At 46.7% G+C, this 17676-nt stretch overlaps 1 protein-coding gene across 9 annotated transcripts in view; it reads left to right on the top strand.

Annotated features, from left to right (window-relative positions):
• The window catches only part of HOXD3 (homeobox D3), a 426989-nt gene that overhangs the window by 300751 nt on the left and 108562 nt on the right, over positions 1-17676 (top strand). For 7 of the 9 annotated variants that reach the window (XM_085645240.1, XM_085645237.1, XM_085645235.1 and 4 more), the window contains 2 exons: positions 3245-3780; positions 13058-16178. In XM_085645240.1, the coding sequence (XP_085501366.1) occupies positions 3297-3780; positions 13058-13812 (1239 nt within the window). In that variant the 5' untranslated portion in view covers positions 3245-3296 and the 3' untranslated portion in view covers positions 13813-16178. Of the gene's footprint in view, positions 1-3244; positions 3781-13057; positions 16179-17676 lie in introns of those variants that run through there. The other 2 variants (XR_014978916.1, XR_014978917.1) reach the window with 1 other exon arrangement.

Raw genomic sequence — 17676 nt, 5'->3', positions numbered from 1 at the left:
ACAGGGAGCACTTGATACAGCAGGAGGGTCTTATGCCAGAGAATACTCAACAAGACCCTTCCTGGTTTGCGATACCTCTGACACGCTAGAACAGAGCCCTCTATTCATGCCACACCAACAGACAACCAGAAAGCACTCCAAACTAAAGGAGCATTGGCAAAGCCAACAGAGCTGGGTTTAATGAGATAATGCAGGTTAGAACAAGACTCACAGTAGGGAGTGGCAGAAGTGGACAGGGAGGGCGACAGTTGTGAAGTAGTCAATCATTCAGTTCAATGAAAGCACGCGAGTGGCAGGATACAGGCTAACACCCAATAGCGCTAGGTCAGGGATGGATAGTCCACTGGGCTCAACCAAGATGTGATTTACAGAGTCGTAACCTAGTGGCTGGGAGAGACTGAGCAAAGGAAGCCAGTGATTGGAATTGGAGGAGGCAAGTTCCACTCTAGGTATATTGTATTGCAATTGCATTTATATAGCACTCATTACCCCTGATGAGGTGTATAGAACCCATATTGTTAGCAATAAGTCTGTTTGACAGCTAAGCTGTAGACACAAAAAAGGAGAAGTATTTTGGCACAGCTATCCGTAGTCATCACACTCAACAAATATCTTACCAGACTCATCTTACTCTCACACTAAAGTAAACAGAGACCTTTTAAACTAAACATTGAGCAAAATCTCGACTGACCGCTGACGACTAAACATCAAAAGGTAAGGGACACAAAATATTCATGGCACTTCCAGAATCGCACAACAGGGCACCCAGATTGAGAAAACACGGTGATGCCATAATACTGGTGATAAGGGACCTCAAGATGCCAGTAACATAATGTTCGTAGAACGTGTAAGTGATAATACCTTATTATTTTACACAGCAGTTCATACAAGACGTGTGGTTTCTAAGTACTCTTAACAACAGGTGTTGCCCTATTACAGTCCCTTTGGTGCTCAATTTACTAGCCTAGGAAGGATAAGAGGCTGAATTAAAAAAAAAAAGAGGAGTCAAACTTGACCTGCAGATAGCCACAGTGAGCCCTTGCTCACTGAAACAGCTTCCTTTCTGATATAAGTGCCAAATGAATACAATATGGCGTATTCCTCTTGACAATTTGGTGCCTTTGTGTGTGTCTTTCTTGATGTGTTGCTTTCTTGAAGTACTCGGCAAGGCAGAGTTGGCACTCCCCTCCCACCCAGGATGTCTCACTATGATGACGAAAACTGGTGGATAAACACCCTTCCGCAAGTACTGCTAAACCCTAGAATTCCACTGTGTAGCCATCCCATAGCGTCCTATAGGTCGCATCTCTTATGCTGTCTCAGCAGAGGCTCGCCAATGGCCAGTCCCTGTGCCGGTCACGGGGCCAGCTTGCCCCGTCTCCATTTTAGGAGCTACACTCACTCTTGTTCTGTCTTCATGTCAGCCCTAATTACCCCAGGATCCAGAGTATGGGGCGGAGAGGGGTCCGTGGCGCACTGCTTCCCTGCTCATTAAGGGCCGGTCACTGCTTACAGTGTCCCCCAGACGAACACCTCACAAAGGTGAACCCCGAAAACCATCAAGGTGCCAATAAATCAACAGCAGGCCGGGTATGGACATTTCGATGTTCACACAAAACAGCACATCATCGAACACACACACACCACACCATGTAAGACCAAGAGCTCTCGAGTGTCTTTTACGTATAGAAGTGTAGATTCATTATCTAGGGGAAAGGTTTCCTCGTTAGAAGGCGGATTCTCGGCAGTGAGGTTCATGCAGCGGCAGGTACCGGCTGCACTTGGTGTAAATCAGCCTCCGCGTCCCAATATTACGGGTGTGATAAGTGCAATATAAGATGGGTGACTGACTCGGACTGCGGGGAGTGCTGGCAGTTCCACCCACGCAGTCTCTGGCCTCTGAAGACACAGCCCTCGCAGACGGACAGGGCAGCACGAACTTCACCGGAGCCGCTCAGGCCAGCCCTCGAGTCCACGGCGTGAGAGTTGTGTGCGCCTGTGGCTGTGGCTGCATCAAAGACACCCTCTGAGGTAACGAAGAAACAAGATAACATCTAGGGTACCTCCAAGATTACACACACTCTGCAATCCACGCTATCGCTTACATGTGTTTTCAAGAGGGTGATATAGGAATTATCGTGAAAAAGCAGATAATTACTTTTTGTTTCGATAACGTTTGTTTGAAATATAGCCATATAATAATGTTGATTTACCATTATTTTGACAGCTAGGGGGATCAAAGTATTAGAGAAAGAAACGCTGACCCGTTGACTTTCTTTGTGGGGTAAAGAAAAGTTGCTGAAAGAGCGTAGTTATATTTTAACTACAAGAGATCGGAAAAAAATCCGAGACAGGCCTTACAAAAGGGATGGAATTTTCTCCGGTTTTTCAGGTTCTGACTTCAGTTCAATCCATCATGCCCCTGCGCAGCTCACACACTGGAGGGGAGGGGATGTGGTTAATCTTTAAACAAAATTACAAAATGCCAGGGGTATGCAACCCCGAGCATCTGAACCGAGCGACTCTATCAGTGCCAGCCCGATCTGTTAAATTAAGCCAAATGCATTAGTGTTCAATTCAAAATGGAAATTATTGTGGACGTATAGGCGGCCATATTATATCAGCACGTTCGTATTTAAAGAGGAGGAGAGCAGAAACGTGTGTACGGAGAAAGACAGAAATGACATGAAAATGCGAATGAGATGAGCTACATTAATGTAGAATTCATCTGGTGGAAATAGACATATCTTTCCACGATGTGTGGTTTCCCACATGCAGTGTTGTCCAAAGTCTGCAGGCCTTACGTATTTACGGAGCTAGTCCTAATGCAAGCCGTCTTTAAAGCGCCCTTACCCCCGACATAAAGTTAGCAAATACAGTTATATAACAAAAATGCATGTTTCTGAAGAAAGCCACAGAATACTGACCCATGTAAGAAGTGGCCCATACTGAGACAATAAAACAACATTTAGTTTTAAAATGTTGTAAGTTATAGGCTGCTAGCACAGCCTAAAACTTAAAAGGAGACCTATAAGGAACCGTGTTTTAAGCTGTTCAGGTACAAAAGGCTCTATTTTGTTGTATTTATTAACTGTTTGCATTACCGCTGCCTCTGCCTTGTTGTGCAAGTAAAATGGTGCCCTTGGTGTCCACGTGCTGCTTGTGGCGGCTATGAAACATGTTTGTGTTTTTTTGGTCCTTGTGCTTTTTTTGGTTTAATACTGTTTGGTGCTTTTGTCCATAGGTGAATTGTCCACCTGCACTCGGCTTGACGTGACGACGTGAGCCTGAGGCCCATGTTATTTGATAAGGGCCCCCAGGTCCTGCCGCTCCAAGAAAGCACAATGCAGAAAACTGCCTACTACGACAACTCGGGCCTGTTCGGCGGCTACGCCTACACCAAGGCCGATGCCTACAGCTACAGCGCCGGCCACCAGCCCTACGGGCAGCCCAGCCTGGACAATGATTACCAGAGCTCGGCCTGCTCCATACAGACTTCCGCGGTGCGGCCCCCCAGCCACAAATCCGGCGACATCAGCGGGAGCTGCATGCGGACCAGCGGCAGTCAGAGCAGCGGGCAGCCCCCCAGCCTGGGCGAGCCGCAGCCCCCCTCGCTGTCCCCCTCCCCGCCCCCCGTGAACAGTACCCCGGCCCAGAAGAAGCCCAAGGCGGCCGGCGGCTCCTCGGGCCCGGCCTCGGCCACTATCAGCAAGCAGATCTTCCCCTGGATGAAAGAGTCGCGGCAGAACTCCAAGCAGAAGAGCAGCTGTGCCCCGGCAGGTATGCGGCACGCCAGGGTGTGTGTGCATCAAGAGGTGTGTGTGTGAGAGAGAAACGAGGCCTCTAAAGGAGTGTGCATGGACTAGAGATGCATCCCTGCGTAATATGACGCATCACAAGTGTGCAGGGCAGACAAGTACCCCAGCTGTGCCCCTGCAGGTATGCGGCACGCCAGGGTGTGTGTGTATCAAGAGAGGTGTGTGTGTGAGAGAGACGAGGACTAAATGAGTGTGCATGGACTAGAGATGCAACCCTGCGTAATGTGACGCATCACGAGTGTGCAGGGCAGACAAGGACCCCAGCTGTGCCCCTGCAGGTATGCGGCACGCCAGGGTGTGTGTGCATCAAGAGAGGTGTGTGTGTGTGTGAGAGGCGAGGCCTCTAAAGGAGTGTGCATGGACTAGATATGCATCCGTGTGTAAGGTGACGCATCACGAGTGTGCAGGGCAGACAAGGACCCCAGCTGTGCCCCTGCAGGTATGCGGCACGCCAGGGTGTGTGTGTATCAAGAGAGGTGTGTGTGTGAGAGAGACGAGGACTCTAAATGAGTGTGCATGGACTAGAGATGCATCCCTGCGTAATGTGACGCATCACGAGTGTGCAGGGCAGACAAGGACCCCAGCTGTGCCCCTGCAGGTATGCGGCACGCCAGGGTGTGTGTGCATCAAGAGAGGTGTGTGTGTGTGAGAGGCGAGGCCTCTAAAGGAGTGTGCATGGACTAGAGATGCACCCGTGTGTAATGTGACGCATCACGAGTGTGCAGGGCAGACAAGGACCCCAGCTGTGCCCCTGCAGGTATGCGGCACGCCAGGGTGTGTGTGCATCAAGAGAGGTGTGTGTGTGTGAGAGAGACGAGGCCTCTAAATGAGTGTGCATGGACTAGAGATGCATCCCTGCGTAATGTGACGCATCACGAGTGTGCAGGGCAGACAAGGACCCCAGCTGTGGCCCTGCAGGTATACGGCACGCCAGGGTGTGTGTGCATCAAGAGAGGTGTGTGTGTGTGTGAGAGGCGAGCCCTCTTAAGGAGTGTGCATGGACTAGAGATGCATCCGTGTGTAATGTGACGCATCACGAGTGTGCAGGGCAGACAAGGACCCCAGCTGTGGCCCTGCAGATATACGGCACGCCAGGGTGTGTGTGCATCAAGAGAGGTGTGTGTGTGTGTGTAAGAGGCGAGGCCTCTTAAGGAGTGTGCATGGACTAGAGATGCACCCGTGTGTAATGTGAACCATCACGAGTGAGAAGTTCGGACAAGCACCCCAACAGTGCCCCGGCAGGTGTGCAGCACGTTACAGTGTGTGTGCATCAAGAGAGGTGTGTGAGGCAAGGCCTCTAAACGAGTGTGCACGGAGAGAGGCATCCGTGTGTAATGTGAAACATCACAACGACTGCACAGTGCAGACAGACACCCTTCGGGACGTGAAACTTCACAACAGTGTAGAGTGTTGACAAACACGTGCAAATAATGAGGAACTTCTAAAATGAGAAACTTCTAAAAAAGTGAGCAGTGCAAACCAACTCAAGTATCTAACGAGAAACATCCACAGTATTGTGCAGTACACACAGACACACGTAGTTAATATGACACTTCAAACATATTAACGTGAAGCCTTAAACTAGTGTGCAGTGTAAATAGACACCCCAATATAATGCGAACCTTTTGCAAACGTTTGTAATGTATACAAACGGTACAATTTAATGTGAACTATCGCAACACGGGTGCAGTGTAGACACTCTCCCTGTGTAATTTGAAACTTGTAAACAATTGCTGGATGGATGCAACACCATTCTGTAATAGGAAACTTCTAAAATCTGGGTAGTGTAAAGAAGCAGGCAGTGTAGAGAAGATTCCTTATGCAATGTGAAACTTCTACAAAGATGTGCAGTGCAGAGCCGCTTCCTTGTGTAAAGGGCAGCTTCTAAAGATCCGTGTCTAATGTGAATCTCCAAACCAGTGTACAACGTAGACGGGCCGCGTTGTGTATTGTGAAACCTTTCAACTAATGTGTAGCGTGGCCAAACAACAGTGTGTAAAATGAAACCTCTACACAAGTGTGCAGTGTAAAAGCACCACCTTGTTCTCCATGAAGTCTATCAACGAGTGTACAGTGTAGACAAACACCCGAATGTAGTGTAAACTTCTGAACAAGTGTGCAGCATTGTTTAATGTGAAACGCCTAAACCCTTGTGTAATATGAAACCAACACTCCTTCAGTCCAGACGAACACCCATGTGTGCTGTGAAACTTCTAAAGAGAGGCAGCCAGCCAAAGTGAGCCAATGGGTTGGCATGTAACTCGTGCAACAAACGTGTAGAAAGATAATAAAAGCTCTTCAAAGTTTAAAAAGATGTATTTGTTTAACATGAAGAAGCATTTCACCTTGGAAGTCATAATATATCAATTCCTTGAGAGAATTTCTCCTAAAAAGTGATAATTTTAAAAATAGACTTAGAAACATTCCCTCCATGATGACAATATTCGTGAATTAACAGGCAAGTAGGTTGTCCTCTGTATCCTATATGTAGCCTAGACTGTTGTATATGAAGCAACATTCTAGTTATTAAATCAAACACAAGGTTTTTGTACACATCAGATGCAGTGCATATTCGAAAATATCATAGAAGATAAGGAAAAAGGTTTGTGAAATAAAATATTTGTCAAGGCTGAAATATTTTGGTAAAGCAGGGAACCAAGATGGATTCCAGGCTTTCTGGTTTCAAGTTACACTGCTCAACCACAACTAGACTCTCCCTTTCTCTCCTTTTTGACAACACGGGCTTATGGTTTGTCTTTAATTCTTGGCGCACAAGGTTAGAAGGCAGAAGCCACATAGCTCAGCTGGCCTGGGTTAGAGGGCCAAGAAGACCCTGGGCTGAACCAAGCCCGTAGCTCGAGCCTTCAGTACTTACAAATCTACTTCTAACTAAGTGTGCCATGCATACAAACTTGAACAGTTGGTTGTGTTGGGTGATACAATTGCTGTGATATCTTTATTGAATACAAGCTTAATGATGTTGCACAATTCCTTATTCTAATAAATGGAAAACAATTGAGATAAGAACACACCAAGAAAAGGAACTAATCAAAAGCGGAGTTAATTTACTCTTATATTTTTCAAAAAAGCATTGAATATAAATGGCTGTCATAGACACAAGTAAATTGCGACAATACAAAGGACTATTGTGAGAAAGTGACATATGGTGACTGAAGTAAACGGTACACTATATACATGACATACACAAGTGACATAAAATAATATAAAAATATATTTTTTAAACGTTTGTCCTGTCTCCTGATTTGTCACACATAATGAAAGACCCAATAATGATTTAATTTTAGGTCAAGAAAACTGTATAGACATGTGTGATAGTAATGTCAACGTTTCGACCCTGGAAACAGCGCAGAATGATCTCCACCAGCAGGTTGGAGTTTCGATCTCAAGAAAACCTTACTGAGGAATACAGACGTATGCATAAAACTTTAAGTATTCGACCTTTTTGGGTGGCTGTAATTAAAGACAAAAGGCTGTATCACAAGACTCCAACCGGCTGGTGGATGTTAAGTGTTTCTGTGGCGTTGCCCACGATGAAGACTCCAACCTGCTGGTGGAGATCTTCAGAGTATTTGAGTGTTTTAACGCACAGGAAGAAACCTACCGGATGATGTACTTTCCCACCCCAACAGAACCCTAATTAATCGTATTTATACCTCTGGATCTCCACTACGTCCTGACCTTTTGGCTGTCCACCCCTCCTTCGACTGTCCTGAGGAAGACCCGTTGTGACGCATATCATTCTGCGGGTTTCCAGGGTCGAAACATTGACATTACTATCACAAATGTTTATACAGTTTTCTTGACCTAAAATAAATCAATTTTGGGTCTTGCATTACATGTGACAAATCAGGAGACAGGACAGAAGCTTAAAAACATCCGTTTACTTCACCAATCACCATATGTCACTTTCTCACAATAGTCACCTTTGTAGTGTCACAATTTACTTGTGTCGGTGACAGCCATTTATTTCAATGCTTTATTGAAAAATATAAGAGTAAATTAACTCCGCTTTTGAATAGTTCCTTTTCTTGGTGTGTTTTTATCTCAATTGTTTCCCGTTTATTGCAAAAAGGAATTGTGAGACATCATTACCCTTGTATTCAATATAGAAATCACAACAACTGTATCACCCAACACAACCAACTGTTCTCTATATTACCAATACCCAGGTTCTGAGGGACACAGGGTCGCCCCATCATCTTGAATGATGCATACAAACTTGCCTGTGTGGGCAAATCTTTGTAACAGATATGCAGCATAAACAAACACTGTGTGTAACGGACACCTCTGGGTAAGTGTTTAAGTGCTGACAAACACCACTATTTCATGAAATTTCTAAACAAGTGTGTAGTGAGGACAATCACTTTTGTGTAAAGTGAACATTCTATACTAGCATGCAGTATAGTCATATGTAGTGTGTAACACCTAGAGAAGTGTTAGTGTACTCAAAGACATCCATTACGTGAACATTTCTACACTGACCTGGGGTACACTCAAATGCCCGAATGTTGCCTATGAGGTGTCTGAACTTCAAAAGAAGTGTGCAAGGAAGGCAAACGCCCATTTGTCAGGTGAAACCACTAACCACTAAACAAGTGTGCAGTGTATTAAAAACAAGTGTGTGGGGTGAAATCTCTAAACAAGTGTGCAGTCTATGCAAACACCTTTCTAAAGAAAGGGTCAGTGTAGGCAAAGTCCTTCCCTACATAAGGCAAAACTTCTAGACAAGTGTACAATTTACACAAACATCCATGTGTAAGATGAAAGTTCTAGACAAATCTGCAGTATACACAAACATCCATGTGTAAGGTGACATTTCATGAAAAATCTGCAGTGTACACAAATATCCATGTGTAAGGTGACACTTCTAGACACATCTGCAGTATACACAAACATCCATGGGTAAGGTGAAACTTCTAGACAAGTGTACAGTATAGACAATCATGCATGTGTAAGGTGAAAGTTCTAGACAAGTGTACAGTATACACAAACATCCATGTGTAAGGAGAAAGTTCTAGACAAGTTTACAGTACACACAAACATTCATGTGTAAGGTGCATCTTCTAGACAAATCTGCAGTATACACAAACACCCATGTGTAAGGTGAAAGTTCAAGACAGGTCTGCAGAATACACAAACACCCATCTGTAAGGCGAACATTCTGGACAAGTCTGCAGTATACACAAACACCCATGTGTAAGATGAAAGTTCTAGACAAGTCTGCAGTATACACAAACATCCATGTATACACAGACATCCATATGTAAGGTGAAAGTTCTAGACAAGCCTGCAGTATACACAAACATCCATGTGTAAGGTGAAACTTCTAGACAAGTGTACAGTATTCACAAACATCCATGTGTAAGGTGAATCTTCTAGACAAGTCTGTCGTATACACAAACACCCAGGTGTTGGGTGAAAGTTCTAGACAAGTCTGCTGTATACTCAGACACCCATGTGTAAGGTGAAGGTTCTAGACAAGTCTGTAGTATACACAAACACCCACGTGTAAGGTGAAAGTTCTAGACAGGTCTGCAGTATACTCAGACACCCATGTGTAAGGTGAAAGTTCTAGACAAGTCTGTTGTATACACAAATACCCATGTGTAAGGTGAAACTTCTAGACAGGTCTGCAGTAAACGCAGACACCCATGTGTAAGGTAAAACTTCTAGACAAGTCTGCAGTATACACAATCACGTATGAGTAACGTGAAAGTTCTAGACAAGTCTGCAGTAAACGCAGACACCCATGTGTAAGTTGAAACTTCTAGACAGGTCTGCAGTATACACAGACACCCATGTATATGGGGAACGTTCTAGACAAGTCTGCAGTATACACAGACACCCATGTGTAAGGTGAAAGTTCTAGACAAGTCTGCAGTATACACAAACACCTATGTGTAAGGTGAAACTTCTAGACAAGTGTACAGTATACACAAACACCCATGTGTAAGGCGAAACTTCCAGACAAGTGTACAGTATACACAAACATACATGTATAAGGTGCAAGTTCTAGACAAGTCTAGGAGAAGGTTTCTAACAGCAGCCTCACGTATGTATGTAGGAGTGTTTACCATTAAGCAGCCATTTTCTGTCAAATACAATTGGTGCTAGTTGATACGTATCTGAATGACATAATATTCTGCAAAACATTTAAAGCTGTAGTCCACCAAACTTCCCCATACAACTCAACTGTACTATATAAAGCATAGGGTCCATGCCATAGCCTCAGAAGGATTTCCCCCTGTGTGGGTAACAGACCACAGGAGTGTAAACCCCGCCCAATCTTTCTGTGTCAATCATTTTCTAGTAAATAACAAAATGAGGTACCCCGTCTATTTTATGTGCTCACTGAAACCCCCAACCTCTATGTATGAAAGCAGCTGGCACCCATGAAGCGCAGGCTTACTCCCCATCATTTGTAGCACCACACAGAAAGGCCACACCATTAAGTGTACACGTTTCCCACTTTAATACATATAGGAGGCCAGGAAACATTTAAGAGTGACACCCCCAGCTACACCCCGACAGGTAGAAATAGAACCTAGGGTTAAAACACTACACGACCAGCAATTGTGACTGGGATAGTATTTTAGAATAAATATTAGCCGGTTAATTTTAATTAAGGCTGCTTTTAACCACCTTTCACTTTGATTAGGACGTAGCTGGTCCAATAGTCACCAGAGCCTACACGTCCACCTCACCCCTTTTAACTGTGTCCAGTTTGCCACTATTAAAGTTATTTTTTGGTTAAAATTGTGACACCTTTTTAAACCTGCACCTTCACAATTTGCACTGTCTCTACCAAAACCAGCTCCGCTGTAAATCAGGCGTCGCAGCACACCGGAGAGGCATTCGGTCTCTCCGGTGGGAACCCAATGATGAAGCATGTCACCAACCAGGTTGGTGAGTGAGGGTTCTTTTAAAACACAGTGATTCACTTCTTTATCACTTCTTTGTCATTTTTTCAGTCTTGGATGGATACACTCTTTTTTTGTTTAATTATGCTTTTAATACATGACAGCGCCATGAAAGATCGTGCATTTTCTTTTAATTCAGTAGCTTGTTAAAAGAAACAATTGTTTTGCTATTTCGGATGGTTGCATCTGTGGCAGCCTTTTTAGTGCTCCGAGTCTGTCTAATTGAGCTGAGGCAAGACCTGCAGCACGTGTATTTACGTGTAGTCACGTGCATTCAGGGTGATGTATGCCAATAAGTAGACTGTAGGGGAATTGATGAAATAAACAAGTGCACATGTCCAACATGCAGGACATTACTGCAGAGCCATCACACTACTCTAAACTCTGGGTAACGGTGGTGTGGTGTGCCTGAGCGGTGCAGCCAACCAGCAACACACGGGGAAGTCAATGAAACACGTTAGCAAAGAGCACAGACCTCAAAGTGTCTCCTGGCAGGTCTAAGCAGCTCATCTGCTGGTTTTGGCCTTCTCCCCAGGAGCTTCTAGTATTGAATTGCCCCATTAAAAGCAGGCTGCAAGAAGGACACGCCTGGATGGGCTACTACTACTTGGTATGGGGCAAGTCACAGTAAGCCTGTTTTCAAGTGTGCGATGTATGAGTCTGTTTTGCATAAATGCAATGTGTCTTTGTGACTGGAAGTACGTGTAGCGTGGCTCTTCTTCACAAAACATGTCTAGAATATGTTCACTTTACAGTAAACCATTTTCAGGTGCGAATAAACCACCCATTCCGTTTTTCTGTGCATGCCGGATACTGTAGTTTCGAGTTGTTTCCGTTTAGAGAAGGAACATTGGAAAGCACCAGGCAGCAAAGGAAAGAAGCGTGCCTAGTGTGTCCATTACTGGCACACACAAGAACCTCTGTTACCTCCAAAGGCAACTTGAGTGCAAGACAGTATTAGTGTACCTTACACCGAGCACAGCATATCTGAGAGTGCTGCCATGCCTTGTGCAGTGTCAGCAGTGCACACAGTCCTCAGTCACTTTGCATTCTGGGACTTGTAGTCCCGAATTCAGTCAGCAATTAAAGCTAAAGGACACAGAATGCAAAGAAAATGGTTTGGCTGAGTTAATCACTCACACCCGCCGTGGGTCAGCTGAAGGGGTGCGGGGAGCAGGCAGCCTGTGGTGTCCTCAGCTCGGAAGTAAGTGCAGCTGCAGGCATGTGGGTTGGGGAGAGGCAGCCTATGGTGTCCTCAGCTCGGAAGTAGGTGTAGCTGCAGGCATATGGGATGTGGAGCAGGCAGGCAGCCTGTGATGTCCCCAGCTCTGAAGTAAGTGTAGCTGTAAGGATGAGAAGTGGGGAGCAGGCAGCCTGTGGTGTCCTTAGCTCTGAAGTAAGTGTAGCTGCAGGGTTGAGAGGTGGGGAGCAGGCAGTTTGTGGTGTCCTCAGCTCTGAAGTAAGTGTAGCTGCAGGCATGTGTGGTGGGGAGCAGGCAGTTTGTGGTGTCTTCAGCTCTGAAGTAAGTGGAGGTGGAGGGAGCAGGCAGCCTGTGGTGTCTTCAGCTCTGAAGTAAGTGTAGCTGCAGGGAGCAGGTAGGTGGCGGTGTCCTCAGCTGTGAGGTAAGTGTAGCTGCAGGGAGCAGGCAGGCGGCGGTGTCCTCAGCTCTGAAGTAAGTGCAGCTGCAGGCATGTGGGTTGGGGAGCAGGCAGCCTGTGGTGTCCTTAGCTCTGAAGTAAGTGTAGCTGCAGGGAGCAGGCAACCTGTGGTATCCCCAGCTGTGAAGTAAGTGTAGCTGCAGGGAGCAGGCAGGCGGTGGTGTCCCCAGCTGTGAAGTAAGTGTAGCTGCAGGGAGCAGGCAGTCTGTGGTGTCCCCAGCTATGAAGTAAGTGCAGCTGCAGGCATGTGGGGTGTCCCCAGCTGTGAAGTAAGTGTAGCTGCAGGGAGCAGGCAGCCTGTGGTGTCCGCAGCTCTGAAGTAAGTGTAGCTGCAGGGAGCAGGCAGCCTGTGGTGTCCCCAGCTCAGAAGTAAGTGCAGCTGCAGGCATGTGGGGTGGGGAGCAGACAGCCTGTGGTGTCCCCAGCTCTGAAGTAAGAGCAGCTGCAGGGAGCAGGCAGCATGTTGTGTCCTCTGTTCAGAAGTACTGCAGCTGCAGGCATGTGGGGGCAGGAGCAGGCAGCCTGGTGTGTCCCCTGTTCAGAAGTAAGTACAGCTGCAGGCATGTGGGGTGGGGTGCGCAGCACGCAGTCTGTTGTATCCTCGGCTCTGAAGTAAGTGTGTACTGTCTTGCCTCCTTAGGGGATACCTGCGAGGAGAAGAGCCCCCCGGGCCCGGCCTCCAAGCGAGTACGTACGGCCTACACCAGCGCGCAGTTGGTGGAGCTGGAGAAGGAGTTCCACTTCAACCGCTACCTGTGCCGGCCGCGCCGCGTCGAGATGGCCAACCTGCTGAACCTGACCGAGCGCCAGATCAAGATCTGGTTCCAGAACCGGCGCATGAAGTACAAGAAGGACCAGAAGGCCAAGGGCATCATGCACTCCCCGGCCGGCCAGTCCCCCGAGCGCAGCCCGCCGCTGAGCGGGCCCGGCGGCCACATGGCCTACCCGGGCCAGCTGTCGGGCGTGGGCGCCCTGGGCTACGACGCGCCCTCGCCCACCTCCTTCGCCAAGTCGCAGCAGAGCATGTACGGCCTGGCCGCATACACAGCGCCGCTCAGCCTGCCCCAGCAGAAGCGCTACCCGGGCGAGTACGAGCACCACGGCCTGCAGCAGGGGGGCGGGGGCGGCGCCTTCGGCAGCCCCGGCCTGCAGGGCAGCCCCGTCTACGTGGGTGCCGGTAATTTTGTGGACTCCATGCCGGCCTCGGGCCCCATGTTCAACCTGGGCCACCTCTCGCACCCGTCCTCGGCCAGCGCGGACTACAGCTGCGCTGCCCAGATCCCGGGCAGCCACCACCACGGACCGTGCGACCCGCACCCAACCTACACGGACCTCAGCTCGCACCACCCCTCGCAGGGGCGCATCCAGGAGGCGCCCAAGCTCACGCACCTGTAGTGGGCTCGGCTTGCGGACTCACATCGAATTACCTCACTTTGTTGCTGACCTACAGTGTTACTTATTCTGAGTGCCAAGGGTATTAGGGTTGGGGGTCCTCGCTGTGCGTCAGGGAGAGGACCCTCCCAGCTGTAAAAAGCATGACAGTGCAATATACACTGCAAACCACGACTGCTGAACTGCTGCCTATCGGAGGCAAGTCACAGCGGCCTCAGCAAGCGTCTTTGTGGACCAGGGCAGCGCGATCGGATCTTTGTAGCCTGCATATGAACTTATTTCACGAGCAGTTAATTTATGGTTCACTCAGTAATGTACGAATTGCATTGACCGACACGGTACGTATTTATTATTTGAGTAAGGCATTTTGTATCACCAATTATTTATCCTGGTCTTGTTGTATTTATGTGGCTAATTGTAGCATTTATTCCGCATAACTTTTTGAGGGGAGGGGGGATTTGATTCAGGCCCACGGGGACTTCAGTTCCACCTATTTAGTATACTTTGTCCCACATAGTTTGAGAGAGAGTAGTTTTTTTGCACAATTGTGACAGTTGCTGGTATTTGTATTTCATGTAAGGGGTTATTTAAAACGACACGTTGTACGTCATCCGCGGAGTAATTGAACATGTGACATTACACAGTCGAAAAGTGTGTTATTTTTCAAGTTGTCTGGTATTTGAAGAAACAGCTATTTAGAATAAAATATATTATGCTAAAGTGCATCTGTTGTAATAATGCAAACTAGAAGCAGACCACTCAGCCATTTTGTTTTCTTGTGCCAAGCAGCTACCCGCACAGATGCCAGAAGCACAGGGCCATATTTATTTTATTGACTTTGTATACTTGTAAATATATGTCACAAATACTTTTGAACTATTTTTTACTGAACCCCGCATATGGGCGAATGAAAATTTCGAATGCAAACCTAGGAAAGCGTGTCAAATGAACGGTTTTAATTGTGCTCTGTATATTAATTCACAGTTTAGATTGCATGTCGCTTTTGTTATTTATATTGTCACAGCTAATTCTATACACTGATCCATTTTGTACACTTTTCTTCAATTTTGGAAGGCAGGGTTAATTTTTAGATACATATTTTGAAAGACATTTGACAATCAAGTGTATCCAATGGGGAACACTTTGTTCAACATAATTTAACTGTTAGCTAAGGTCGGGAGACACAATTATTCGATATTCGTACAAATATAAACACGACCTACTATAATACAAATGTGTTTTATGGTTAGCAGTCCACGTAAAAGCTTCTCGGACTGCAATTGTGGTATTTTCGGAGGTGGGGACGAGGAATGGAGCTCTCAGCCCAGGTCCACGGCTAGATATGTTATGCGTTAACGCACAGTGCGTGGCCTCGGAGCCGGCATAGCTGCCTTCTGCGGCGGCACAGAGTTTTGAAATGAGCGAGGAGGGGTGTTCTCAACAGAGATAAGGTTCATTCCTTTGTGTTCAAAACTGAGCACTCCTACGCATCCGTGTTGGACTTCGAGAACTAACATCCCTCCTACACACGGCGATGAAAGGAGCCCGGATTCCTGCGAGCGAAAAATGTGACCCCGAATGGTCCCGGGAAACGAAAAGCGCCCGAGTCTAATGCGCTTGAAAGCCTGTAACATGCACACTGATTCCAGCCTGTTTTACCAATCTGAATCTAGGAATATTTACATCTGAAAGCCTGTAACGTGCACACTGATTCCAGCCTGTGTTACCAATCTGAATCTAGGAATATTAACATCTGAAAGCCTGTAACGTGCACACTGATTCCAGCCTGTGTTACCAATCTGAATCTAGGAATATTAACATCTGAAAGCCTGTAACGTGCACACTGATTCCAGCCTGTGTTACCAATCAGAATCTAGGAATATTAACATCTGAAAGCCTGTAACGTGCACACTGATTCCAGCCTGTGTTACCCACCTGAATCTAGGAATATTAACATCTGAAAGCCTGTAACGTGCACACTGATTCCAGCCTGTTTTACCAATCTGAATCTAGGAATATTAACATCTGAAAGCCTGTAACGTGCACACTGATTCCAGCCTGTGTTACCAATCTGAATCTATGAATATTAACATCTGAAAGCCTGTAACGTGCACACTGATTCCAGCCTGTGTTACCAATCTGAATCTAGGAATATTAACATCTGAAAGCCTGTAACGTGCACACTGATTCCAGCCTGTGTTACCAATCTGAATCTAGGAATATTAACATCTGAAAGCCTGTAACGTGCACACTGATTCCAGCCTGTGGTACCCACCTGAATCTAGGAATATTAACATTTCCTCTTTTACAAAAGTTCCAGATGAGCAGTTTATGTTTAGTTCTGATCATACAACAATAAATTACATTTGTTTCTAAATATTATGTTTATTATATGGAGACCGGCGCAAATAGCACGTGTTGTTGTCAATACATTGTATAGCGCTGGTATCGGAGCGATTGGAACTTAGTCGCCTATTACTGCATTTTGTATAAGTTGATTCTTCTACAACCCTGCCTTTTTCAGGTGCTTGCATGTCACTTCGCTTTGCTCTACAATATGTAAAGGACATGCACAGACCATTCCCGCGTACTAGCCATTGGGTTCAAATGCTGTGGGGCGTACACTCGTTTTTTTTGTTTTTTTTTGTTTTCATCAGTGAGAAAGAATGCATGAAAATAGTGTAGTGCGCACGCATGTTTACAATACATACTGAAATACGCGAGCACACACACGTGGGATGCATTGGAAATCAGAGCGCGCAAACACGCTCTGACGCAATGAGGCAGGCATACAAAGACATCAACAACACACGAACGCGAACTGCACACAGGCACCCCACCCCCCAACAACACTTGAACTGCACAGAAGCGAAGGCACGCATGCAGACACATAATCGGAGATGCAGACGTCACCAGCCCTCCTTACACTAACATCACAAACGTCAGTATCACGCCACGGCAGGCACGCAGTCCAACACCACAGAACAGCATGCACACATCACGCTCACCAACTCCACACAACCAAACACATATAACTCACTAGCACAAAAAAACCTCCACGCGCCCATGTGCACATACAAATAAAATAAAAAGTGGTTTGCCAAATAGAGACGAAAAGGGGAGCGAAAACTAGACAAAGAACTATAGGAGGGAGTATGGAGGGTCCCCGCACAGGTCCCGGTTTTCTTGCCCTCTCCAGAGCTGGTAAGGACACAAGAGGCCGAGGGTTAACATGTATTCTTCACTCTTTAAGTGGTGTAATCTCTGTAAGTATATCCCTATCCCCGGAAGAGAAAGGGTAGGAGGGGGTGGGAGAAGACACCAGAGAAGAGGGGAGGGGCAGGGGGTGGGAGAAATACTGAGAGAACAGATACAACCGCTTCTGGTACCTTCTATTCCTCTCTCACACAGACTAGTAATGCCGCTATTCAACAACCGCAGACGGCTGGGCAGTGCATGCTTCCTAAACAGACTGCTTAGAAAGGTTAACAGCACGTTCAGGATCACAGCCCACCACAACAGGGCCCCACTGCAGTACTCGGCACCCAGTGTGAGAGGCCCAGGGAACACGTTCAGCCATGGGGCCCACCACAAATCAGATTGTTTTCATTGTGTTTCACTAAGGTGTTGGGGTGAGGCGCATGAACATTGTGAAAGTTGAAGGTGCGACCAAGGGTGCAGCAAATACAATGCCTAATGGGAAATCGGTTAAGTACAAAACTAGGATCAATCCATGTCTGCAAGGTCCTAGGGTACCAGCCTTCTGTGTGAGACTTCAGTCCGTATGTGGCATCACCACAGAAGATTCGTGATCCTATGGTCGGTCAAGTAAGCCTTCTAAAACGGAGCCGGCTGGAGATGTGTATT

Source organism: Triturus cristatus, chromosome 3_1, assembly GCF_964204655.1.
Source record: "Triturus cristatus chromosome 3_1, aTriCri1.1, whole genome shotgun sequence".
NCBI lineage: Eukaryota > Metazoa > Chordata > Amphibia > Caudata > Salamandridae > Triturus > Triturus cristatus.
This window is presented reverse-complemented; position numbering and strand designations above follow the sequence as displayed.